This window comes from Aptenodytes patagonicus, chromosome 1, assembly GCF_965638725.1.
Source record: "Aptenodytes patagonicus chromosome 1, bAptPat1.pri.cur, whole genome shotgun sequence".
NCBI lineage: Eukaryota > Metazoa > Chordata > Aves > Sphenisciformes > Spheniscidae > Aptenodytes > Aptenodytes patagonicus.
Window position 1 is genome coordinate 52047275 of NC_134949.1, and position 27961 is coordinate 52075235.

Genomic DNA, 27961 nt, shown 5'->3' on the forward strand with positions numbered 1-27961 from the left:
GGCCAGGTTCTCACTGACGTGAAGGCCTGTATCATTGTTCTGGCAGTGTAAAGGAGTCTTTGTTTAAGTGAAAATTGGCTTCATTGAATTTAAAACTATAAGAATCATTTAAGCTGATGTACTATCCAAAGCTGCTTGTGTTGTGGGATGTTCCCAGTGTTACACAACTGGAAACATCTGGCTTATTTCATGGAAGCTCTCAGCATGCAGGACTCCAAGTCAAGACTCTTTGAATACTTCAGGATAATGCATATTCAAGTAACAATGGATGTATTCACTAGAAGGAAATCCAGAGGACCACCAAATTGTCTTCATCTTATGCTCACACCAATATGTATTCAACTGTAATATAACCAGTAATGAACATGACGTAGAACACTGCTTTTACTTGTGGGTGATTGAGAGGGAAAAATACATCATGCATTTTTCAGTTTTATAGGCAAAAGTTATTATGATAGCACTGTTTTACTCAACTCCAAAACATTTTTCTTTCAGTCAAGTAGCTTCTCTCATTACTATGAAAAGCTCTGTTTACCTGAGTGTGAGAGGAGCACTCACAGCAGTGCGGGTTTGAAAGTGATGAACAGTTTAATACATGTTACGCTATGACACAGGTCCTCATTTCTCCGCTCCCTTGCTTAAATCCAATGTTGTGAGCAGTGTCAGCATCATAACAAAGGGACTCCTGTAAGCTCTCCTTGGGGTACAGCTTTAAGTGTAGGTCAGCGGGTGGATATGACAGTAACATTTGGCCTCAGCTACTGATTCTCTGGCGATATGTACCCCTTTATGTCTGTGTGTTTTCCCCTTGAGGCAAACCCTTTGCATTCATTTGTTCTGACTTTCCTGACTCTCTCGATTTTCCTATTCTCATTTCAGTTTCTTCCTTATACTTTACTTGTACATGTTTCTTTCCCTGCTTCTTAATTTTTTTCCTAACCAATGCCTCATCTTGCTTCCCATAACTGGTCTTACCTCCCCTTCCCTATCGTATTTCTCATTACACGGATCCTTCTGTTCTGACGTCCTGTCTCCCATACTTCTCTTCTGTATCTCTGTTACCATTCTGCCTCAATTCTGCATGTTCTTTCCTTGCCTACGGTGGGAGCACAGAGAACAAGAGAAGAAACCTCCAGCCACCTACAGCCCAGCTTATTGCCTCTGCTCCATATGCCAGGAATCTGTGCTTCGGGTTGGTCACCACTCCCCGGTCTGTTCTAGCCTTTGGGTTCCCCGTACAGATAATCTGAATTAGCTTCCTCTTGCTGCTGCAAGCCCCTGTGTGTCGTGTTGTCCAATTTAAGTGCCTTTCACTGCCATGCTGATGAGGAAACAACACAACACTCCTCTCATGTTGGCTCTGTTTAACCACTGGCATTGTCCTCGTGCCAAAATGTGGTGGGGTGCATACCAGTTTTGTTAGTTCATTTAGAGCCCTGACTCTGTTTCATTGTGGCTAATGATGAAAACTGTAACAAGCACATCGGGAAGGAACCTTTTGCCACTGCAGGATTGCCTACAGAATGCTTTGAAAATAACACTGCTATTCTCTGATACGCATGTTCTGTAATTTTACAAAATGAAGAGGCTGATAGAAGGGGTAGATAAATCTATTGCAAAGATGGTCTGATGCATTAATACACAATGCATTGAAACTTTTCTAAGTGAATATAAACAAGAAGGCTGCCTCTGGCAATCACCGTCGCTGTCAGAGGAATGTAGCCCTTTCCATTACAATTCACCTGGTTGATTCTGTAATGTTATGATATGGAGGAATTTCATTATTCCTTCCACCACAAGCAATCAATTTGTGCCTTCAAGCATAAAATTCAAGTATGCTTGAAGCTTTGCTTTGCTTGCATAACATGTAAATGTTACCAAAGTTTTCCAGTGTTTTTCAAATTCCTGTCACTCTCAGCGTGGCCTGTAGCATGTGACTTTCACAGGCTGGCATTTTATGGCATGAGTAAGATTTTTATCTTCTACAAGGTATCTTTCTGGCTTGGTTCACTCCGAAAACACCAGGAATTTATAGAATAAGAAGGTTCATTAGCAAGCAGCTCTGAAGGTTGACTTTTCTCAGTAGGTATAAACTGGCATAGCAAAGCTCTTTTACCCCTACTGGGGTAAATTTAATCCAGAGTGTTTCAAAACCCAAGTCTTTAATGAAAGCCAAGAGATAAATTTGGATGGCGACATTTTGGAGCGGGGGGAGGTTCTTTCTCCTCTCAGGGCTAAACATAGTTCTGGCAAATGGCCTCAGACTGAAATTCTTGAGGGAGTCATAATAAGCAAGCCAGGGCAAAGAGGAATGTTTTTTCTCCCTGACTAATTCTTCCACATAAAAAGGTGAAAGGTCAAAGATGAACTTTAATACTAATGAAATTCTGAACTTCAGAGCAGTAATATGTCAGAACATTAAAAAAAAAGTCAAAATAAAAAATGTTTTATTATTGGCAACAGTAGGTTGGTTTTATAAGCATATATATCTCCGTCCTGATTCCTTTTAACCTTTGGGAGAAGGGGAACTTTTAGATATTAAACACAGACATTAAGCAATCCACAGTAAGGGTTTTGGGAGTTCAGCCCATACTTTTCCCCTTATGTGCCCTTCTGCATCTTTCCAGCTGACTGAAGGAGTAAAATGGGGCTGTCTTCAAGTTATCACAAGTTCTCTTTCCCTAGCTTTTTTGACCGAGATGGTCATCCTCGAGGTTAAGTTCCTTCTTCCTTCTGTCTAGGAATATTTCATGCAGATTAGCAAACTTCACATGTTCATATTATAGAAACAGTTCTGTTGATTCAAACTGCCCCTTAGAGAAGCAACTTGACAAATTCACGTGTATATGTGCATGTGCATTCAGATGTTCAAGTAAAAAAATTTGCTCACGCTAAAGTTAGTTTAAATTTCATCGCCAGAGTTGAAATACATTTAATGAAAGCTTTGTTATCTTTTTGGGTTTTGTAGTACCACCCTTCTTGGGCTGGTAATGTACAAACAGGATGGTTGAGCTGTCCTTTTCATGTTATAGATTACCTGTGCTGATGATGACATACAACTTTTAATCATTGTGGGGTGCACAAATAGGAATCTAACCTGTGAAATAGAAAGTACATCTTGTAAGCTCAGCAGTGCTGGAGTGGCCAAATGCATATCAACCAGCAAGAATCTGCAGGAAAGCAAGGGGAATGACCACAGCTGCAGAAAACATGACCTATAAAGAAAGGTTGCATAACCTGTGCTTGTTTAGTATACAGACATGAAGACTGAGTGTGGGATTATAGTTACGGGAGACAGAAGGGACATAAAAATATGACCTGCTACAGAAAGAAAGAGAACCGTCTGTTTTCCATGTCTATGATAAACAAGAAATAATGGGCTTTATCTACAGGAAGAAAAATTAAATAGGAAAAGCTGTCAAGCAATATGAGTATAAAGCATTCAGATATATTTTTGTAAGGATATTGTGGTTTCTCTATCACTGTGTCTTTATGAACAGGTTAAGCAACAAGAGTGGAATTCACCTCACCTATGGCTGAATCCCATGGGAGAGAAAATCACATTTCCAGCATGTGATTCATTTGACCCGCTTCCATTATACATTGGAAGGAGGCGAATTACACTGTGGAAGTGTCTGTTTCTCTTCAGTGGCTGTGAAAGACTCTAGAAAACCAATTCAGGTCTAAAGGTCTGTTTTGTAGATGTCTAAAGCTCTGTCAGGACTGTACCATCTCTTGTGTCAGTCATAGCACTGACGTAGTTGATTTTGTACTGGTGAAAATGGCGAGGCTAGATGACCTCTTGAGGTTGTTTCTAGACTAAGAAGGAAATTAAGAGCTGTCATTGCAGAAGGTCTGCCTAACTAAAGGACTAACTGAAAACAAAAGTTGCCTGTTCAGTAGGATGACAGTAACAAAAATTTGTTATTGTTTGACGGTTGCTTGGCTGAATAATTTGGAATAAGATAATGAATAATTTAATTGTTAATAAGCAAACAAGTACATCATCACCACACAATGAGCAAACCGGCATTCTTAAGTCAGTCAAACAAGTCAAGAGTAGAAGAAGCATAGAGACTGATTATCCTGAAAATTCCTGACTATGGCCTTTCCAGAACAGCTTTCGTGAAACAGAAAACTGTACAAACAGTTGCTGGGTGTATTGTTAGGTTCTGTGTATAAATAGAGGATTCCACATCCTGGGCTCATTTCATAAGCGTTATTTTTACTGGAGAAAAAGGACTAAAAACATTGTCATCTTGATTATCTGCAGCATAAAATGGCAGAATAAATTTTGAATTATATTCCCAGAAGGTTCCCATTCGACTCTTGAATCCAGAGAAGTCCAAACTCACTGAATGGCCTGATATAGCACGAATTCCTTCCATGCTGTTGGTAAACTGCAGAATCAGCTTGAAGTGTTCAGCCTGTACCATAATGAGCACACTTAAGAAGCTGGCAAGGCTTTAGTCCGCTGCAAGGCAAATGCAATTATAGAAACCAGCCTTCCTTTAAAAAGTTTTGGATCTTGAGATTGGCCGGAATGAAATTGGTGTGATTTTCCCTCACCTTTTTCAGGGCAGTACTCTATTTTTCAAGGGAGGAGAATCATGAAAACCTCACCTGTGAAGTTTCTCATACTGAGTTTAGCTTGACTTGTACAACCAGTTATAAATGTGTACTGCCCCTTATCACTATGCTGTCTCAATATTTTCAACCTGTAGTCATCTGGGAATGGCAATAAAAAAGTCACTAGTGGATTTAATGAAATCTTTGTTACGTTTCCCATCTCAAACCTGCATGCTAGAATGCTGGTTGGGGATGGGGAAGTTTGGGATAGGTTAAGGTCAGGCTGTGGTTTCACCAGACCTTTTCTGGAAGTCTTGTGCATATTCACATCCTGGGATCGGGGGGGAACACAGATTCTTCTGCTCTTCATCCTAGGCCTTGCATCTATGCTTGGATGGCTGATTTCTCCACAGACATCTGTTTATAAGAGTGTATGAATTTCACCACTACTGGCAAATGCAGCAGGTGTTACTGAGGGCAAGCTTTGTCCTCCTCCTGCTTTGTTTCCTTATTTTTCCTCTTTTAGCTTCCTCACGCATTTGGGGGACTTCTGTCTGTGTTTCACACTTAGCAGGAGGTTACCAATGGCACAAACCAGGCGCACTGCTGCTTGCTGGAGAGACCAGTTACCTTTGTTGTTGTTTGGGATAAACAGAGAATATTGACTAATGGGTTGAAATCTAAAGCTGCTGCTTTCCATCTGTGACTGCATGGCCATGCTGCAAGTGAAAGCTAAGTGAACGTAAGTAACTTTCACAGCTCACGTTGCATTCTTCAAGTGCAGGAACACATATCCAGACCCATGGATCTGGTTTTGACCTCAAGTTGCCTTCTCCTCTCCATTGCATCACACCGTCAGTCTGACGTGCTTCAGAAATTGGAAAATGCAACCTTTTAAGAGTTGTGCTGCTAGGGCTCAGGCAGTCACATCCAGAGATAATTATAAATCTAGAAATGTAATCATTTGATGCCAGTTTCTCTCAGCTAGCTCTCAGGACATTTAACCATCATTCCTTGTAGTACAGCACTGATGGATGAAAGCAAGTATATTGGCTTAAGTTCATTCTTAAACTGGAACAGCAGTGTGTGTTTGTGTGTGTGTATGTATGTAAGCACACCGTGCTTTGTTATTTGTAGGTTCGTATGTTTGTTATCCTAGTAATTTCTTGACAAATAATGTATGATTATAAATTTGTAAACTGCACAGAAAAGGCATCTACTTTGGAAAAAAGAGGAATGAAAATCCTGTAGGAAAGAAAACAGCAGGAATGTTTGGTGTTTGGTGGTTGGTTTTTTTCACTTAGCACAAACAATGCTTTTGAAAAGCCACTTCTTGCGAAAAAAAACCAACTTTGGTTCCCTTCTGCCTCCTGCCCCTCAAACACACAACTCTAACATTTTGAAGGCACAGGAATTAAGTCCTGGCTGAAAATCTTTAGTTGGGGGGCAGGGGGAGAGAGGGGAATTGTCCATATGGCAGGAAGTACATGCCACGATCAGAGAGAAGCAACTGCCCCTGGGAGCAACTGCGTTATTGTAATGCTTCTGTAAAACCATTTCCTTGAGGCATCTAAAAGACTATATAGAAAGCTGTCTAAAAGCAAATGTTTAATATCATACAACATTTCCTTCTTGCCTAATACATTCATTAAAACTTGAACTTAATTCTTTTTCTTTGAAGCCATGAATTCCTTCTCTGAAACTCACTTGTATTTATTTAGCTGAACAATAGTTATTTTAGTAGGAAATTAAGGATGGACTCTGTCCTTCTAAGTGTACTAAAGGTAGCCTTTTGATTCATTAGACACAGAGGACAATTGTGTTTCATTTTGAAGTTTTTTTCCTGATCATCTGAGGAAATTCCCAAGGACCAGAGGAAATTAGTTATCTGCCTCAAGAAGAAAGCATGTAAAATTAAGTAAATTTTTAATCCTGCTTTTACACAGTTTGAGAGAGACCTTCCCTTCCTGGGAACATTAATTTTGCTTTATTGAAGCTTTACAAATTAAAATATATACAAAATTTTTTGACATATGTAGCTGAGGATGATTTCAGAGGCAAAGAACCTTCTTCTCATGAGCTCTGTGCATTTTCCCCCCTAATCCTTTTATTAAAGTTTTACCCAAATTAAAGCAACAACTGTGCACATACTGGTGTAAAAGCAGCTGTGTAGGATTATACCAAAGGCTCATCTAACCCATCCAGTGTCCTGTCCCTGTGAGTGGCTGGTAGCTGGGGGAGGAGTGGAATAGCATTTATAAGAAAATCCTATTCTTTGTGACCCGTAGCAGCCATAAGCAGTTAACAATTCAGGGATTTCCTCAACCAAAAGCTTTGTCTGGGCCGTAACGTTTGATAGCTGCCAATGGAGCTAACCTTCAGGAATGTATCTAATTCCATTTTGAACACACTTATGCTTTTGGCCTCCACCACATCCTGTGGCAAAGAGTTCCACAATTTAATGATGTGCTGTGAGAAAAAGAACTTCCTTTTGTTTTAAATCTGTTGCTTATCTCTTCATTGGTGCCTGATCATTCCTGTGTTTTAAGAAACAATGAATAATTATTTCTTATTCCTTTGCCACACCATTTTTGCTTTATAAAGCTTTCTCCTATCTCATCTTAGCCTCTTTTCTAAGCTACCTTATTTAGTCCTTCCTTATACGAACAGCCATTCCACATTATATCCTTTTTTGAGATGTGGTGAAGACAGTCGTGTGCTGTGTACCAGAATCTCAAAAATGTTTTATTTACCCTTTAACTAACATTCTGCTTGCATTATGACCATTGCAGAGCACTGATCAGAAGTTTTCAGGGATATGTCAATGAATGAGTCTTAGATCTCTTACTTCATTGTTAAGAGCTTTTGTGTCCATCTTTGCATCTGTATAAATAATTACAATTCTTTCCCCCATGTAAATTACTCTGCACTTATTGACAGTGAATTTCATATACCAACTGATAATCAATTACTGAGCATTGCACGATCCTTCTGGAGCTCTCTGTGATCCTCTTTGAACATTCCAGACAATCAGGTGTGACCTGGAATTTTGTTATCTCTGACACATGACCGATTTTTCAAAACTACAAAAAAATGAGAGTTGCATTCTACCCTAAATGCAGTGACTTCATTCTTAATGATTATTACTTCTGCAATCAGGCCGGTCCCAGTTCTTCAGCAGAGGTCATGCTGTTGTCCAGCCGAAAAGAACCATAGCCTATTTTAGGTTCCAGAACTTCTGAATATTATTTATTGTTTTGCTTTTGAGCTGCTCTGGAAATGACTATATAGAATGCTGCGACCCTTTCCAATTTGTGACTTCTGGTAGAGTTGCATTTGCCAGCTTATTTTTCTCCTGGTCTTTGCAAGTCACCACTGTACGTAGATAACATAAGGAGAGCTGGAGCTGCTACCTGTGGCAGGTTTCCTTAGTGCCCCCTGGTCCACAGAGAATGCTTGTATCCTGCAGTATGGCTTTGGTCAAGTCTTGCCCTTCAAAGCCAGGCCCGTGAAACTGTTCTGAATTGCTACTGCTCCTGTTGGTAAATTAAACTGCTCTGGCTGAGCATGGTAACAGCTGGATGAATGTGACTGGGAATTGCTTGAGGACGGGTTGAATACCTCTCTGGAAACAGCAAAGAAGGCTCCATCTGTATAGGATGTTCACTGTATCATTTGGAAGGTCGTAGGGGTTGTAACCAGGTGAAATAGGCTCATACCTTTGGGACTTTTTGTTTGCTTGGACTGATTATTTGTCAGCTGAGAGACTTAAGGAGTATTGATAGAAAGGACTATTAACACATTCCTTCTAGCAACAAACTCCATTCTTCCTTAAACAATGGTTAGTCTCTTGTTCAAGCGTAGGAACTAGCCACCTTGCCTTTACCGTTCAGTTTTTAAGACCATGCTGACAGGCTAATTAGGTTTCAGGTTTTACTCCTTATGCATCTTTTGCATCTATCTGTCTGTGTCTAGGTACTGACTGAAACTGAGCTTGTACTGGTGGCTAATCTTTGTACCAGTGAATTTCAGGTAAAGTAAAAAAAAAAAGAAACCCAAAACAAACCAAAATGCTGCACATAAACCATAGAATGTCTTTAAATGATTTTTAAAACAAAAGTAATTTATGAGCTGTTCTAAGGATTAATCAGTTCATCAGCCACAAAAAATTGCTTGTTATCCTGATTTTTCCTTCAAAAATAATAAAAAATTTCCATATGGGAATGCAAAAAGGTAACATGGAACAGAATCAAACTGCACCTCTGTAATTGGTTACCTGAGTTCCTCAGAGCTGTTAACAATCATTTTCATCAGCTGTGGGTCATTCATACTAAAGCATGTTATCTTCATCTTTTTCTACAACAGGCCCTGAGTTTATTGTGTATCTTACAGAGTATTTTCTCACTTTGTCTCCTTCAGCTTTGTAAACTACATGTAGTAGGTTTGGAAGAAGGTTTTTTTTTTTCTGCATTTTGTTTTTCTTATTTATTTATATCACTTTGCCACCAGAGAGGAAAGAAAATGTTATTAATATTACCAGGGAAAAAGAAGCTGTGTGGTTAAAAATTTAACCTTCTTCAGACATGTTCTGTGGTACTATATACAGCTAAGCAATGTCGGATAGGCTGCTGGTGTCACCCAGTGGACAGAGAAGTTGATCACAGATAGCTGTCATGTAGAGAAGTTTTTCTTTCTGCAGGAATAGCTTGTTCCTAACCAACAGAAATATCCTTAATTTTGCAGTAGTTAAGATGAGGCGATATTTGAAAGGTCCGCTGCTCTAATGCCATGGCCACTACTAAAAATGTACAGAGCAAACACAGGAAGCAGTACTTGTTCCTCACCGTTATTAGGAAGTAGACAAAGAATAACCAAACAATAATTAGTGGGCGCTCTCTCCCACTGGGAGAAAGTAACTAAAATAACCAAGCAAAACAGTGTTTGTGCTGGTGTTTACAGAAAGATGTGAGGATTATTAAAATCCAATTATAATGCAATTCTGTGCGATGCAAAACAAGATTGCATTTTCTTAGCCTAATAACAGCTTGCGACAGAGGTAAACAGCTTGTCAACAGAGGCGAACAAGACCTGGAGAATCCTCTCTTCACAGTGTTACAACAATAATGTATTTCAAAGCATGCAATGTATGCTTTGCATGCAAAAATTCAATAGAATAAATCACCTATGAATTATTCTCTTACAAAAAATTCTAATGTTTCCAGACCACATATGAAAACTATACAAGTCCTTAAAACTAACTTCAGCGCATGTTTTATCTTAGACTTTTTCCTGATTTACAAAGAGTACTTCTCAGAATCTTGGAAGTTTTTTTTCTCGTTTTAAAGACTGAGACATGCTGTTGTGTGAGGTGCTTCAAGACTTTTTGCCACAGATGAAGCAGAAATGAGGTTCAGTGCAAGGAGATGGCTAGATCTAACCTACGAAGTCCAAAGGAAGAAATGGTGTTACTTTTCTAATGCTGTGGCAACTAGCATGTGCTTCTTGCCCTTTGCAGGTGGAATGAGAATGACCTGATGCATTGTAAATCCTGAACTGCTAATAGATAAAGAAGAGTTGGGGCTGCTGGGACAACAGTCAGTACTCCTGAAGAAGGAAGATTAGCATTCCGCTCTCCTGATGGCCCAAATACTCATGACATGGCAATCCCAAAGTCATTCATTTGTAACCAGATCACAGTAATAGCATTAAAAGTTAAATAATTGACTGTAATGGTTTTAACATACCAAAACCACGCCAGGAGCTATATTATGTCTCTTTTCCAATAAGGAACCCTTATGATCTGTAAATGCATCTGCAGAAGTGATGTCGTATTTGAGGAGGCGAAAGGAATCCAGACAACCCTGAAGCAACAAGGGAAGTACAATTATATAATTAAGTAGGTGGTAAATTTTGCCTGACCAATTAAGCTAGTAACACTCTTTCTAAACAAGTCCTTTTGAACTCAGCTGAATAATCTTTCTCTTTCAGACCAGGTAGCAATGGTTCTTTACACTGTAAGTTTGATGACAGAGGCTTCCAGATTTCTCACTTTCTCTTTGTGGGTGTATTTCTCTCTTCTTAAAATAAACAGCTCCTCTGATTTATAAAACTAGACTACATAGTTGCGAGAACAGGGGTGGTAGCTACTCACTGTGCAACCTCCTTATGGATTGGTCATAATCCTCTGGAATCCTGGCTTCCAAAAGCCTTGTGCTCCTGCCATTAGTGGACAGGGGCCAAATACAGGACTGCACTGTGAGACAAGGAGGCAATACACAAGCCTTTTTTCCATTGATTTCCCAAATAGGTTTTCAGGTCGGGCTTCCAGGAGAAAAGAACAATATGAAAATTTAGGTCTGAAAACACCCTTACTTTCTTCCTCTTCTCCTTATATAAAATGTAGATATTTAATTAATATTTAGCCTCTGCTTCTTGTACTAAAAATCCTGCTGGTGCTGAAATGCATGGGAGTTTTCCCAAAGACTTCATGAGTGCCAGAATTTGACCCCTTCTATGCTAACTTTTTCAAATGCAAATCAGAAATGATAGTTGCTGTGTGACCAGTTTCTCAAGGAATGGATAAATAAGACATAGTGAAAGAAGTAATTTTAATGCCTAATTGGTACTGAAGCTGCATCTACGCAGACTCAAATCCTCTTAACATTTTAATTTCAGTGCAGCTCCACTAATGCCTAGTAAAAAGCGGAAGATTTTGAATACAACAGTCACTGATGTTTACTGTTGTGCCCACTATGTCAAGATGATGAAAATGCCTGTTGAGTGTCTACTGCCACTTCCACTGTTAGCTTTACTGAGAAATTTTCAGGTAATTATAAGAACAGACAATGTCCGGGGGACACTGAAACAAAAAACATTCCTTGTTTTAAAGTGTTTATCATATCACCTATCTTTTGCTTTTTTTGCCCTTCCAAACTTCAACTTACTCATATTTCCAGTCCTTCTAAATACAGACTTACACAAAGATACTTTGTGCTGTGTATTTCCTTAGTGCTTGGCTATGTGAATGTGAGGATAGACTCTTGTATTAAATCACTACTCAGTAAGTTTATACTGTAAGGAAAATGAGCTGGTTTGAAATTTTCTAGCAGCCTGCTTCTGTGTGAAATTTTTTTCATTCATCTTTACTAGAAAGTGCTGATTCCTGGAAGCCAAAATGTTTCAACAAAAAAAGATATTTTGTCACACTGCTACCAAATCACAGATTTCTGCTCAACTGATGCAATAGATTGTTGTGGTTACTAATCCTTGGGGCCTGCAATGCCACAGTAGACACACACACACACAGAGCCTCAGGGTTTCCTGGTACTGTGCCACAGAGCTAGAAAGCCCCTCAAGACTCAGTTCTAGGGATTTTTAATCAAGCTTTGAGGTCCTTGCTCTACATCAAGGGATTATTCAGGGCTAATCCCTCAGCTGTTCCAAAAAAAGAGTGATGTGAGGAATTCCTCTAAATTGGGAATAGCGATTTACTCCATCTTCAAAGATATGGATTCAAGCAATATTTAGTTTTCAGAAACAATTTGTTTTGAAATGCCATTTTTTGTAGGAAACTCTAGCATTTCTAGACTTTTTTCCTACTTTGGAAGTATTTTTTTAATATTAAATTTTCTGTAGGACACATATTTGGAGTTGGTGCCAGTTAGACATTTCTGGCGAGACAATTTTTCAGATATGTTAGCAACCAGATACACAGAAAATCATTCCAAAAAGACTCTTAAAGTTTTCATCCATGTGTTGGAAAAACTGTCTACTGTCTGATAAAACCCACCTGAGCACAAGGCATACTTCTGTTCTTGTTCTTTCTTTCATACAGCTGCTCTATCTTGTCTTCACTAGGATCCTTGTTTGTTTGTGAAGATGAGACACAGACCACTATAATCTGCTCCTTAAACGACACCTGATTGTTAACGAGGTGATCATACTCCAGGTCTGACACATAGGGAATCTGACGATTACTACACCTGCATGTCTTCCCTTCCTCCCCCATCATAATTCTTCGAAGCACAGCAGGACAAGCAGCCTGGGATGTGACCCACAGCTTGTCCCTATCACGAGGAAGAGAAAATATAGGCAAAAGCATTAGCAAATTAGATTTTCAAATAAATCAAGTACAGATTGAAGAATCATTTAACATCATCTCTATAAATGACAGGCCTAGGCCCAGTCATGCCCTGTTATCTGAGGCGTGCAGTCATCTAAATGTTTCAGGTATTTCTTAAGGTCTGATGCAACCATGAGTGCTGTGGAGCTCCTGGCTTCTGCCAAAACACAGCCTCTGAAACCACGCCAACAGGAGAAAGAGGGATGTGCTTTAACCAGATGAGCTAGTCAGGCAGGCTTTGGTAGCAGCCAAGAGCAAACTTCAAAGGCTACTCCCTAATTATTTGAAGGTCTCATAGGCACCTCTTATCTCTGACAGCTGATTGTAGTATAGTCATTTTATATTCATGTGTATGTGCTACATGTGTTGGTGTTATTTGTCTTTCACAAGTGTGGTGAAGACTAATTTGTTTGAGAAGTCCTTTGACATTTTGGGGGGGATTCTGTAGGTTGTTTGGTCATGTAAAGTAGGCAGCAGAAGTGCCAAGTTCCAGAGTCTTATCTTCACACCTCTAGTGATGACATCATGTCATCAGTAAGAACCTGCCACACAGCTCTAGGTGATGGTATCTTTTTAACAAAACTTCCTCATAGTGACAGCAAATCCTATGAAAGATTTGGACCAGAAAAAAAAAAAAAGAGACTCTAAAGGCCACAGGCCTCCCCTGTGGCCTTCTGAAGCTAATGGAAAGATTGTTGCTGTATTTGGGGATGTTGGATCAATCCCTAAATGGCTGTGCCAAGAGAAAAGCATTAAAACAGAGAGAGCCATGAGGAGCACTGGCCTGAATTAGATGTTTGCTGGGGGTATTTTGTGCTGGAGGGAGCAGAAGGAAAAAGGAAGTAAGTCTAAAATAAATGGATCAGGGAAAAGAGACCATAAGTGACCTCACAGACAGCAGGAGAATGTGCAAAATTTTGGTTTTCAGCTTCACATGTATGTAAAACAAGATTACAATTTCAGCATACTAGGAGCAATAATAAAATACTTGAGGTTTATGGTATTTTTACTTTATTAGTTGAGCTACAGACTAGTCATACGAAATTAAAAGTAGTTTGTTCCTTTAATTTTGCTCATTTTTAGACATTGTTGAGTTTGTAAAAAAGCATTGTTGCTATTCACCCATAGGAAAGGAATCAATAAAAGCAAACTTGCCTCAAAGACACAAGGGAACCTTGAGCCACCAAAAATACAGTGAGAAAACGTGTCACCTTGTTTTCCTGTTATGAGAAACTGTAGGCACAGCATGAATGACAGTTGTGGATAACTTAGGTTTGAAAAGTTACTACTGCTTTTGATCCACATGCAATGCATCCTATGCAATGGTGTAACGGCTTGGAGGCATAGGTGAACTACTTAACCATATCCAGAAATGAACTGCTAGTAAACTACTACCATTGATGTTTACACTGGAGCCATCATTGTCCAATCTTAGCTTACATTTCATTACTGTGAATTAATGACATTCAGTACATTCCTTCTGTTATTTAAATTGAACCGAGTCGTATGCAACTTCTCTGATTTGGTATTGCTATTTAGTAAAACACAAGCCCTGTATGAGAAAGTAACAGCAAGTAAGTCAAAGTTTAATGGCAAAACAAAACAGACAAGCATCTTGCATTAGCAAGATGTGCCATGGATGGGTGAAGTCAGATTTCAGATAATTGCTAAGGATATTGCAAACCTCTTTGCTTTAATGGATTGAATAAAAAGACATTTGTCTGAGACTAGCAGATAATTTGAAATCAAATACAAACTGTCTTGTCCTTGAAAAGGCAAGGACTTGGTAAAGATGCTGAAAACAATGTTCCCTCCATTTCTCTGAATTCCCTTACATATTTTTAAGAAGTGAAACAAAGTAGCATGACTACGACTCTAAACAAAGTCTTAGAAAGCAAGTCTGAATCTCAGATTTTCTATATGTTATAATTGGCAGATGGTGGCACTTGGAAGAGCAGAGCATCAGTCAAGTGCATGACACATGGTCTTTGCATCTTCATAAATGCTGGTATAGGGAGGCATTGCTCCCAGAGTTTTTTGTGTAGTACTATCACAAATGTGACTGATAATAATAAAAAAAGTTAATCTTATTTGCTAAAATAGTATTTAAAGATCTAATATAGGCATTTTTCCAAACCTTCTCAACTGCTGCTTCATTGTTGTTGCTGCTTTTACAGTATCATACAGGGATATATGAAGGCTCTAAGGTACTGGTAACATCTCATGGAAAAAGGATGTAAATTCTTACTGTGTGGCATAAGTAAGTGATCATAAAAGAACCATTTAGTAACTTGTGACTTGGGGGAAAAGTAGTTCTTTCATGTCCTCCCCCTGTCCCCGTCATTTACCTGAGAGGATAAGAGTATGGTTCCTGCTGCATGCCGTAAGGAGGAGCCGACTGCATTTGATCTAGAAGGAGAGGAGTTTCTGACTTGGGAGCTTGGCTGTTTTCTTTCCTCTTCCCTTGTGATCTCTGCAAACCCGAGGTAACTGGGAGAGCATCTGCAGACTGAATTATGCCCTTCCTTAAGGGTCGCAGAGGAAGGTCAGACATTTTCTGAAGGCTTATGCGGTCAATTCCTGAAATACACCACCACCGCTGAAATCAGTGACGAAGTAGGCTCTGATGTGGTAACTAATGGTGGTTTTGCGCTTATAAATGTTAACTCATGTGCTGTGTGATCCAAACTGGAAAAGTAATACTGAAAGTTAATCATAGACTTACAGAATGGTTGAGGTTGGAAGGGACCTCTGGAGATATCTGGTCCAACCCCCCTGCTCAAGCAGGGCCATCTAGAGCCAGTTGCCCAGGACCATGTCCAGATGGCTTTTGAATACCTCCAAGGTGGGAGACTCCAAATCTCTTTGGGCAACCTGTGCCAGTGCTCAGTCACCCTCACAGTAAAAAAGTGTTTCCTGATGTTCAGAGGGAACCTCCTGTGTTTCAGTTTGTGCCCATTGCCTCTGGTCCTGTCACTGGGCACCACTGAAAAGAGCCTGGCTCCATTCTCTATGTACCCTCCCTTCAGGTATTTACATACATTGAGGAGATCCCCCCAAGCCTTCTCTTCTCCAGGCTGAACAGTCCCATCTCTCTCAGCCTTTCCTCATAGGAGAGATGCTCCAGTCCCTTAATCATCTTCATGGCCATTCTCTGGACTGTCTCCAGTATATCTGTGTCTCTCTTGTACTGAGGAGCCCAGAACAGGACACAGCACTCCAGGTATGGCCTCACTAGTGCTAAGTAGGGGAGAAGGATCACCGCCTTCGACCTGCTAAGGCCAAAGTCTTAACTCAGGTGGTAGATCTTAAATCTGATCCTCACCCTTTTATACCTCTCTCTTCCTGCCCAGAACCAGTTATCTACTGTTGGATTAGGTATAACTAATTGCAGGTTGGCAGGTTTTTCTGGTGGCTAGATTACAATCCAGAAGAAATAATTATCAGTGTTGACAATGATGTTGACAAGGTAGAAGAGGGAAAATGAATCCTGCCAAAGGAACATGTGATGCTCAAGCTGTCTTCCCCATAAGAGGACTCCAATATATGGAATGTATATTTTGCTAATTTAATCAGCAAATATACAGAATTCAGGCAGTGCCAATTTTACTGAACCATGTTCAGTAAACCAGAGCATGTTCTTACAGCTTTTATTTGTATTATTAAGGAGGCTTTTATGTATTAAGCACTCACTCAGCATGAGCTCTCTAAATCAATTTCATTCCATTCAAGGCTCTAATCAAGTTTATATTACCCTTCTGCCCAGGCCTGGCTTTCATGCTGTCAGGAGTTATATGAACCCACAGTGGATTACATTATCAGATAGTTCATTTAAATGTTATAGCTAATCCATATATAGAGCAACAGTCTTCAAAAAAGGTTAGTAGTTACTACACACCTTTTTTTCCTCCTCTTTTCCAAACCTTTCTTCCTCCATCTCCACAGTCTCATTCTTAAAAAAGCTGCACTACCAGGGAAGTAGGGAATGAGACAGGTCATTACCTGTCCTGTTATCCCCAGTAGTTTCCCTAGTACAGGACTGGAATCCACTGTCTGTTCAGCCCAAATATATCTCAAGGATCTACACAGGGCATGTCTATACTGTGCAATGTACCTCACTGCAGCGATCCTTGACCAAGTTGATGTGCTTGTGTCCTGGTTTCAGTTGGGATAGAGTTAATTTTCCTTCCTAGTAGATGGTAAAATGCTGTGTTATGGATTTAGGATGAGAACAATGTTGATAACACACCAATGTTTTAGTTGTTGCTGAGTAGTCCTTAAACTAAGTCAAGGACTTTTCAGCTTCTCGTGCTCTACCGACTGAGAAGGCTGGAGGTGCACAAGAAGCTGGGAGGGGGCACAGCCAGGACAGCTGACCCAAACTGGCCAAAGGGACATTCCATACCATGTGACGTCATGCTCAGTATATAAACAGGGGAAAGCTGGCCGGGGGGGCCGCTGCTTGGGGACTGGCTGGGCATCGGTCAGCAGGTGGTGAGCAATTGCATTGTGCATCACTTGCTTTCTATATTTTATTACTATTATTATTATTATTATTATTACCACTATTACTATTTTACTTTATTTTATTTCAATTATTAAACTGTTTTTATCTCAACCCACAAGTTTTCTCACTTTTACTCTTCCAATTCTTTCCCTCATCCCACCGGGGCAGGGAGCAGGGGGAGTGAGCGAGCGGCTGTGTGGTGCTCAGTTGCCGGCTGGGGTTAAACCACAACAGCTTGGCTCGGTGCAGTACCATGCAGAGGTATTAGCCCGGCACTGGGAACAGTACAGTGTGTTAACATGCTGCTATGTCTGCGCTAAATGGCCCAGCCCCTGTAGGACTGATCAGCCTGAACGCAGTGGCACTCTGATGCAGCTCTATTGCTGTCAGTTGTGGAGTGGGCTTCTTCAGCACTTGCCTGGCAATTTTAATGCCATGCTGTATGGAAACACTCAGCATTGAAATATCTGCTGACCTCAGAGGAACTATGTATCCCAAGTACCTGATCACCAATTTGAGTAACAGGTCACCCATTGGCCTCCTTTCTAGTTCAGTGTTCAAGCCAGCAGTGTCTGCATTCTCCGATGGTCAGTCTGGGGCTGACTTTCAGACGACTATTTAGTCTACTCTGGTACCTGCTGATATAGAAACAAGCTCATAAAACCACATCCCCAGCTGTTTTCTGACCATGCCTGACCTAGGACTGTACGATAATACCACAGCCAGTCATCCACAATGCTCCAGATCTTCCTCTGCAAATTCCTCAGTTCTCTGGCTGCACTGATGTCATTTACGTGGCTTATAGTTGCCTCCGGAACTTCATTTTTCATCAACAGCTCTGTCAACTTTGGCTTTAAAAAATAACAATGGAAAAACAAATTAAAGAACTTAATGATTCCATCTGGTGTTTAATGGTGCTGACACTGGCATAACACTATTAAATGCCTCAGAGATACAAACACCTTCTGAGTACAAGTTATTGAAAGAACGAGGTGTAATTTAAAAAGAAACTTCTTTAGCCAACTCAACCATCACTGGAGAATAGTTGCAATAGCAAATCCTGCCTTCTTCTAGCCTGGACAAAGGAGACTATAAATACTGAAAAGCAGAGCAGATACTGTTAGTATTTGTCTGCTTGGCTGGGCTCATGAAAACTCCAGTGGCCAAAGAAGATAGCACTTTGCGCTATGCAAAAAAAAAGCATGAAGCAGATATAACTGCTAGATTTTTCACTGTATCTAGAACCATTTAAATCTTTGCATTCCAAACAAATTCTCTGCTTTTAATTTGTTTTGAATGTACATAGTAATGGCGTGATACATGTAATAACATTTTACAAACAGTAAGTCATACATCAGTGTTTGTTTGAAAGAGCCCTTGATAACTATGGAAAATGAAAATTAACAACTAAGACAGGCCCCTCTGAAAAATATAAATGTAACCTCAAATTAATATAAAATTAATTCTACACAGAATCTCTACTTCATACCTTAAATAAAATACTCTTAAATTAAAAATAAACATTTTTAATATTGTGCCCCTTGAGATTTTTTTTTTCAGCCATAAGGTGGCAGGACTACCGTGGTGTTATTTTTGTTTCCCTAATTCTTTAAATTGGAGTGGATACCAGATAACCCACTCTTTTCCAGAGCTGTAGGATTCTCTCCAGTCAAGACTGAAGTTTATTTTTCATTCTGTGCAGATTTTTGTCTTGTTAATTTCTTGCATAAACCAAAATCAGCCTAATACCTGCCTTTTTACTTGCAATTTGTCAGCTTACCCACTGAAGGTTAGTGTAACTATTTTTTATTTCTTTTCAACAAAATCTTAAGTTTGCAGGCCAACATTCTATATTCTCTAAAAATGTTACAGATTCTACCATGCCACAGTGTGACTATTAATTGAAATCTACCTGAAAATACTCCTCCTTCTCTTTCAGATTTGCCACTGTTAATTAGATCTTACCTAGCCCTTTCAGAAGAAACAAATACAAAGTCTCTGTGGCTAAACATATTTGAGGGCTAGAGAGACAAGAATCAGAAGAATTTTCTCAGAATGAACTCTAATCTCCTCTAAATTTCAGGTCTTTCCAGTAGTTTGTCCAAATTATCTCAGCTTTGAAGAAAAGAATTTTCTGCTGGTAGAAAATATAGATGCAAGGGAACTACTAAGTGACAGGTAGCGGCAATACGTCTGGTTTTAATGATCTCTGATTATGCTATGCTTACGTAGGACAGAAAGAATTGAAAGGATTAACTGGTTTCTAAAGGTGTAGCCAGCAGCAGGATATGGATTATGATGTCTACTGTCCAGTTCCTCGTAATGAAGACCATGTCTAGTGCAAGAGAGTTCTTGGGGTGAAGAACCTTCATAGAGAGCATAGACTGACGTGAAAGCGGACGCTAATGGGACTCCAAAAAGAATGGTAACTGGCTTTAAAGAGAGTATTCATCACTTCTATGATGATTCACAGTTTTCATTGCGTAGCATTTAAATATTTGTTGTTTTATGAGGTTTTACTGTGCAATGTCTAATTATTTGGATTGCTGACAACTGAAAAAAAATTAGAGTTATTTTAATTGCTGTAAAAGGAGATTACTTGATTTTTGGAAGAGAAAAAGATTAACTGAGAGAGAGAGAGAGATTCTTGCTGACTATAAGCAAGAAGCACTGTTTAAAATTCAGAGGAAAGATCATTTTCATTAATAAGAAACAAAGGGCAAAGTACAAAGACAAATGCTGATTTACCGCAAAGTTCAGACCATTTTTGGTGTTGTCAGCTAATCTATAATGAAATAACAGGTACAAGTATTTAAAATGCCACTAACTACAGCTGATATTCTGATGTAAGCAAATGCCACCTTCTCATATCCATTTTCAAAAAAGTCTGACCTTTCAAAATAATTGGTTCTTTTGGACCAGTAGTGTTTAAAATGATAAATCTGCTTGAAGGAGGGAGGACAGTAAGATTGCAGAGTACCACATACATCTGGTGTGTGTTGCTGGGGGTATCTCTTAATGAGTCAATGTGGAGTCTTAGAGAGTAGAGACTCATAATCAAACTAAAATGACTCAATAAAAGCTTCTGGTCATACCTTCTTCATAGGTTTTTACTGACACACTGTCCCGGTTTTGGCTGGGATAGAGTTAATTTTCATCCTAGTAGCTGGTACAGTGCTGTGTTTTGGATTTAGGATGAGAACAATGTTGATAACACACCGATGTTTTAGTTGTTGCTGAGTAGTGCTTACGCTAGTCATGGACTTTTCAGCTTCTCATGCTCTACTGACTGAGAAGGCTGGAGGTGCACAAGAAGCTGGGAGGGGGCACAGCCAGGACAGCTGACCCAAACTGGCCAAAGGGATATTCCACATCATATGACGTCATGCTCAACGTATAAAGCTGGGGGAAGAAGAAGGAAGGGGGGGACATTCAGAGTGATGGCATTTCTCTTCCCAAGTAACCATTACACATGATGGAGCCCTGCTTTCTTGGAAGTGGCTGAACACCTGCCTGCTGATGGGAAGTCGCAAATGAATTCCTTGTTTTGCTTTGCTTGTGCACACGGCTTTTGCTTTACCTATTAAGCTGTCTTTATCTCAACCCACGAGTTTTCTCACTTTTACCCTTCCAATTGTCTCCCCCATCCCACTGGAGGGGGAGTGAGCAGGCAGCTGTGTGGTGCTCAGTTGCTGGCTGGGGTTAAGCCACAACACACACCCTCATGCCAGTAGAGTAAGTGAAGACACAGGTTCTCTCTGACTCAGAACTTAGCTGTCTGCCATATATTGTCTATAACTTTTTTCCAGGTGGAATTTGCTATGTCAGCTATTTAAAGTCAAATCCTCTTAAAGTCAAATTCTCCACCTCAGTGCTGTGTCAAGGAAGGCTTTGTGTGTAAAGAAGTAGGTCTGAACTGAGAATTGTATAAATTCTAAACACCTACTCAAGGATGTGAATGAGCCAAAAGACTTATTCCTGCTATACCAATTCTCCCTATTTCCTTGTAGTCCCTCAGAGGAGTGACCCTTCCAATTCCACCAGGGAAAGATATCCAGTGAATTCCTCATGGTGCTTCATCTTCCTCAGTTCCACTTTGAGAGAGGCTCAAGATCTCCATTCTTCCGTACAGGAAGCCTTGTTCTGGTGGCATTTCAGAGGGCAGTCTTACAGGGACTCAGGAATAGCTCTATTATTGTTATGGCCCAGCCATTTCCAGACTTAGAAGGAATAAGGTATTGTTTCTCATCCCAGTGTTATAGAGGGATTACAGCTTATCAAGGAGGTATTAAAAGCTTCTCAATCTTCTTTAATTAAAGAACTGCCAAACAGTTTAAAAAACCTAAGGTCCAGCTTATGAAACGTAGATTGAATTTTTGTTTCCAAACAAATAAAAAATAGATTAGATTTTGAATACATTAATTTACTACTTTTATCTTCCCTCATTTAGAATGTTTCCTTGCCCACGTAAGCAGAAAGGTGTGCAAATGAGAAGCTGGGGGTTTTTTTGCTAGTGACAGTGATGTTAGTTGTAGTAGTTTCACTGATCGTGTTCTAACATCTAAGCCTATGAGCTACACATTGTGACACTCTCTTACAAAATGCCATTTAATAACTGACAAATTTAATTTCTCAGAAGTTCAGGAGTTAATCTAAATTTCTCTTAAAATCAATGAGACATGGATACATGCCTCTTACAGACCTGCAATGTGTGCTTTTACATTTTCTAGGCTAAACGCTTTCATATATAACAGGAAGAAGGAAATAAACTCTGAACAAACAGAATCTTGTTTTTGTTTTACTTGGATCGTAGATTTCTTCTGCTTTTCCAACAACTGTTTCATAACTATCTTTTTCGTGACCCCCAAATCACACAAAAAAATCTGTTTTACCAATGGAATATTTCAACCCAACTATAAGACACCATTTGCCATGAAGATGTAGGGTTTTGTCTGGATGATTAACCTAGATGGACAGCCAGCTCACTGCATGGAAGTGAAGACCAAAAGATGTGGATCAGGATTTCTTGGGGCTTCATTCAGTACCTGCCACCGACAGCACAATAAATTATACCTACCTCAGAATGGGCTGTCAATGCACTTAGTATTCTATCTGGTAGACCAGAGAATTCTAGATAAATTACAGGTAATATTTAACCATCCTTTCTGAGCAAAAATGAAGATTCATCTGTGTTCTACCTGCACCTATAGAGTAAACACTGGATGTAGGGCGGTAGGGACTTAATCACCAAAAGTTGTGAACAGGGAATACATTAAATAATTAAGGAAATCAGCCAGAAAAAGGCAGAAATAGGAACCTAAGTACATAGAAATAACTGTCCCTTTGGGCCAGACCTGTAGTGGGTAGACATTGACATAAATCCACTGGAGTTTATATTGAATCTCTAGAAGCTCTTATTTGATCACTCTGTGGCATTGCACTTAGCACACTTAAAAGGAAATAAACTTGGGAAGTGTTTTTTATGGGAAAGCTCATCAATTCCAGAGTTCGCTGAGCAAATAATATTTTTAAATGGTCTTCATAAAATGCAATACTGTAGCAGTTACGACATACCAATTCTTCTAACTGCGGACGAGCCACACCCTGCAGTGGTGACAAAGACAAGCACACTCTTTCATGTTGCCACTTGTAGACCAAGCTAACTGCAAAGCGCCCTGCAATCCTCACTGTGATGTATTCATTAATCTGAAAGAGCAAAAAAGGAGATTTACTAACTCCAACAAGTTTTCATATGTTTGGATGGAAGAGGCAGACAAATCTCAAAGGGTTATCCAAGACAGTTGGTCGCAGGTGAGGGAATGATCAGTTACTCTAGGCTTAAGTCTACAAACAAGCTTTAGTGCTGTCACTCTCATTTGAATCTTGCAAAGTTAGCTTGTAGCATGAGAACCGTGGACAGAGACAGCTCTGAGCCCTTTGTCTGGATGACTCCTGCCCAAAGCAAATGTACTGAGACTGCGCATGTTTTGGAAGGTGATGCGGTATAGCAGGAAGACCTGAGAAACTCTCCTACCTCTCAAACCGCTCAGGAAAGCATGTATACTTCGGAGGCAGAGGCTGTGGCGTCAGACACGGACAGACTCGGGAAGCTCTAGTCCTTGCTGGCCCTTTAACTACTGTTGTTGGTGAGAGCGGGCAGGATTTGGACAATGTTTAGTCCCCAGTAAAGAATTAGCATTTTGACACATACAAAATACTTTCTTAACATCATGGTCGCTAAAGCCTTTAGCATTGTCTGTGCACACAGACCATGAAGAATGCCCTGGTGACACCAAGCAGGGGACTTGGAACCACTTCCTTTTAATCCAAAAGCCAGTTTGCACCAGCTTTTTCCAGCCTCTGACACTCCTACCCATTCAAATATTATGTTGCAAAAACTAACAGCTTTACTAAACTAATTTCCATTTTCATATGGCTCTTGAAGACCCTCAAATTAATTTGATATAGCATATAATTCACATTCTATAATCTGTAACATTCTATAATCTGTATTTGATAACCCAAACTGTTTCAGTAATTATCTGCTTTAATTTTTACAGAGTTTGTAGAAGCCAAAACTGCAGATGCAGCATGGTATTTTGGAAGTCTCGAACTCTTGCAGATTTTACAGAATAAACAAAAGTCAGTTTACAGAAAAAAATCCAACTCCAAATAAGAATATCTGCCTATATGAAACAGTCATGGCAGCTGTAAGAATTTTATGGCCATTTGCTTGAGCTGCCAGCCTGATAGTACGAGCCAAGTAAAGAAAACCTGGTATGGGTTTGGCTACGTGTCATTCTATCAGGGCCTTATGTATGCCTTGTATAAAATACTAAGCATGATGTCAGTAGCTCTATATTAGGTAGCAAGGAATAAAAAAAATCACCTGATCCAACCTTTGTAAATAATGGGTGTGTTTACAAACTTCATGCCTGAAGGCACGCTTACTGACTTGGGTCACAAAAGTTTTACCTTTGTTTCTGGTCTTTTTGCAGCATGCTAGGCCCAGCTCTGGTAACTACAAAGCAGTGGGAGACTTTTCATGGACTTCAGTGGAAGTTGGATCAAGCCTGAAGTAAGGCAAACAACTGCCTACTACTGAACATGCCCAAAAGAAAAATGGGGAATGGCTTGTTCATATTCCCAAGCTCAGAAAAGACTCTTCCAAGATGCTTCCAGCAGGGAGGATGAGCCTCTGTTTTATTGAAATCCTGAGTTACAACAGTTCCAGGCAATTTGATTTCCTTCTTCGCACTAAGATGCCACATGAGTAAAACAGAGGTAAAGATACCCACTCACGTAGAGGTGGTTGGGAGATTCATTCTTTGTAACAAATGCGTTAAAGAAGAAGAAATGTAAGCATCATGTTCCTTGCAATTAAGACATCTCAGAGAGACCAGAAGATGTGAAATGTAAAAAAAAAGAGGTAAGAACAACAGTAAGAAAAGTAAAGCAATAAATATTACCTGTGCTATAACTGGCTGGGCAAGCTTGCCATCCCAAGGCCATTTCCATTCTCTGACCATTTCTTCATCTTTATTAGTCACCAGACCTCCTTCCTGATTAAATATCACTGTTAAGGTGTTGCTGTAAACAAGCAGAAATATGAAACCTGTTTTTCCTGGTGTATCTCAGTAAAGCCTAAGCAATCCAAGAAGCTCTCTTTGATCTATGAGTCTTTAATTAAAAAGCCATTTTGCATATCCGCTCCTTCATCGAGCTTTTCTCATGCTACAGGCCTGTGAGGCAGGTATAAATTATTATCCCTGTGATACAGACAAAAGAGTCGGGTTAAATTCTTGTTTCAATAATTCAAGTTAAAAATTAACTGGTGTCAAATGGTGTGATTTTAATGCCATTTCCACTTACTAGTACATTCCTAGGAGTTCTAAAACACTTCAAATTCTACTGTAAATTTAAAGGGAGAAACAAATAAGGTAAAACAGCATGTAGATGCCATTCATGTATGAGCCTTTAGTTGACAGTTTCAGGAACATTTTTATGTCTCTATCCTTAATATTTATTAAGAATAATATGTATTCTGATGGTTCTTTTATCTACCCATAAGCAAATAACACTTGGTGACGTGCAGAAAGACATAAATTTTGAAACACATAGAAAAGGTCCTCAGATCATCAAAAAAAATTTTTTAAGTGGATTCTGTGTGTTGATGGTCTTCCCTGGACACAGGGGATTGGAGAGTTTTGGGGTTTATTATTTAAAGCACCAGGGATAGTCCTGGGTTTGCTGTTTTTTCTCACAACTTAACTGAATACAGCAACTGGGTTTTTAATAAAAGACATGTTTTCTTGAGTTTCCACTGGGTTTTGAAAAATAAATACATATGTATTAACAAGGACAAAGCAAGAAGCACCAGGAATCCTGAGATTTAATGCTTGTACTTTATATTTTCTATGTATTTTTGCTTGCTTTTCCATAATGTAAGGTTGGCCAGTGTAGGTAAATTTCCTTGGTTTGATTTTATATCCTAATTGAGAATTGTTTAATTTTTTTTTTTTAATATTTTGGACTCCTAGACTTTTTTTTAATGAACAAGGGGCAGCTCTTTCCACTAGCTATGAGGGCAATGAACTCCTTTTAAAGTCCTTTTATACGAGAGCTAAACAATCCTTCTCTGCACAGCTCCACTAAAACATATTCCTCCAATCCCAAGAGCTCATTCAGGATGGTAAGCCAATGAATTTGGCTGCTTTAAAAATGAAGGCAGCTGCAAGTTAACGTGTCCCTCATTTTTAGCTACCGTTTCTCTCTGCAGAGCATGAAATTTTGATCCCAGATGTCTTGAGTACTCCAAAGTCACTAAAGGAGCATAGAAGAGGAAAACCGAGGAAAACCAAGGAAAAGACTGTGCTGTAAGTGGGAATCAAGGATAATCTTTGTTCACATCATGTAAAGGTGCAGAGAACTACAGAGAGAGATATAAACAGTAACATTATCCAGAAGAGAACCGCTGATGTTCAATTTACGTGGTCTGGTGGGCCTGAAACTTCAGAGGAAATCACCTGTGTGCTTGCTTTGGTGCAACTGCATTTGAAATCGACACAAGAGGATATTGAGAATATCAGAGTTCATCCTGCAGCTTTTGTTAGACATGTTTTTAATGACAGGCCTGTCTATGCCCCTTTAGATAGGGGACCCACCCACAAAAGGAAGAAAGCTGTATAGAAGGGTAAGTATCCAAACAAATCCTTGCAATTGTTTTAACAAGATGATGTAACACAAACCTGAGAGAATAAATGAAACCCAGTGAAAGAAATAGAATCAAGAAAATGTAAAACCACGAGCAATACTTTTTAAAGGACTTTTCTTAAAACATGCACCTAACCAAGATCTAGTGAAGACAATTATAGTCTTAATTTCCATCCTTACTAAAAACAGACCACAGGAAAAGGAGCTGGAAGGGACTTACAGAAGCCACTCAGACACATTTAAATAGAGGGAGGGGCCAAACAACACTGCAAATATTTGGTGGTGGCCAGGCACAAAGATCTCAGTTCTTTGTTGTATGTAAATTATTCCAGATTAGGTCAGTAGCTCCACTTTCTCCATAAAGTTATGCCAATTATTTTTAATACAGAAAATCTAATGATGATTGAACAATACATAGAACAAATAGCATTTGATCAGCTCTTTTTATGACCTGTATAATGCACTGCATTTTGAGGCACTAAGAAGTGGCAGGGGTGGAGGGAGGAAGAGGGTGTCTGCGTTTTGTCTGTGTGGAATATCCATCTGCAGCTCATGTCATGCATTCAAGGCAGCCAGAAGGCTGGCTCCCAATTGCCTGGTGTCTCCTTTGTATGTGTAAATTTTCTAGTAAGCCAAAGTGCATCCTGTCCTCACAGCATGGGTTTCACAAATGGGAAATTAAATTCTCAAAGAGATTTCTGCCTAGCTTAGCAATTTAGGTAACATGGTGCTTTTGGGCTGCTTGAAAAAATGGTGGCATTTGACTCCTAGAGGGGACTTGTAGAGGGGAAAAGTTCCTTCACCTCCAGGTTCCTTCACCTCCAGCTGACCTGCAAACAAGATGGAAGTGGTGATTTTCATCTTCCCACACATGTAGATGTCAATCTCCTCCAATGCCAAACTCTCCATGGACTATCAGTCTGTCTGAGCAAAAGTTTGGTCACCAGACTTTACTTTTTTGAGTGAAGAGGGTAGACGAAAAACAACCAACCAAAATAAACCCAACCCATTGTTAGACACCCAACTAACATATGACTTTAACCTGCAGAAACAAAATTGTGTTGCACAACATATCACCCTTCTCATGTCCATTATGGTTTTGAACATTGTTAACATCCTTGTATAGCTTCATGCTCTCCACTCTAATTTGCAGCATCAAGCAAGTGCTCATAGTGCATCTACCTACCTGCTAGGAAGACAGATGCTGCCATGCCCAAAAGGGGTGAAAGTTCCAACTATAGCGTGATCTGGAGAAGGGCTAAATATGTTGGTATAGAAACCCCCACATAGGAGATTGCAGCAGCTTTGGCAAACAGCAAGATACTCAGAAGGATAGCTAAAATGAGAGTCAAGGAGTTAACTTGTTATCACTCTCCAGTTTTATGGCTTCTGTTGCATGCCCCTGCAGAGAACACAGGGACTAACACTTTCTATCAGCTCTATATCCTGGGTATTGGGTCCAGGTGCATATGCGTTAAGTGAAGCTACTAACCCAGTCATCTCCTTCCTTGAACAAGTGGGTTGGGAGGGATGGAGGATGGGCAGAGCTC

General features: G+C 39.7%; 2 protein-coding genes across 2 annotated transcripts in view; one reads left to right on the forward strand and one right to left on the reverse strand.

Moving 5' to 3' along the window:
- The window catches only part of VEZT (vezatin, adherens junctions transmembrane protein), an 88751-nt gene extending 78510 nt beyond the window's left edge, over positions 1 to 10241 (forward strand). The window contains exon 12 of the mRNA XM_076334801.1: positions 10085 to 10241. Within this exon, the coding sequence (XP_076190916.1) occupies positions 10085 to 10104 (20 nt within the window). The 3' untranslated portion in view covers positions 10105 to 10241. The remainder of the gene's footprint in view (positions 1 to 10084) is intronic.
- Positions 10242 to 12297: 2056 nt separating this feature from the next.
- On the reverse strand, positions 12298 to 27741 carry LOC143158659 (uncharacterized). Its single transcript, XM_076334866.1, has 6 exons — positions 27598 to 27741; positions 24668 to 24788; positions 22773 to 22904; positions 17896 to 18049; positions 15040 to 15271; positions 12298 to 12635 (listed from the first exon to the last, which is right to left on the reverse strand). Exons 2-6 carry the CDS (start codon positions 24725 to 24727, stop codon positions 12338 to 12340), a joined length of 876 nt encoding a protein of 291 aa, XP_076190981.1. The 5' UTR covers positions 24728 to 24788; positions 27598 to 27741; the 3' UTR covers positions 12298 to 12337.
- Positions 27742 to 27961: the final 220 nt, after the last annotated feature.

What these genes read in the sequence shown, in the direction of transcription:
- LOC143158659 (XM_076334866.1), bottom strand. Translation starts at nt 24,727, where the DNA reads ATGGTCAGAGAATGGAAATGGCCTTGGGATGGCAAGCTTGCCCAGCCA. An exon ending in CCCAGCCAGTTATAGCACAG is followed by an intron (nt 22,905 to 24,667) that starts GTAATATTTATT and finishes TTGCTCTTTCAG; the next exon opens with ATTAATGAATACATCACAGT. An exon ending in GTCCGCAGTTAGAAGAATTG is followed by an intron (nt 18,050 to 22,772) that starts GTATGTCGTAAC and finishes TATTTTTTAAAG; the next exon opens with CCAAAGTTGACAGAGCTGTT.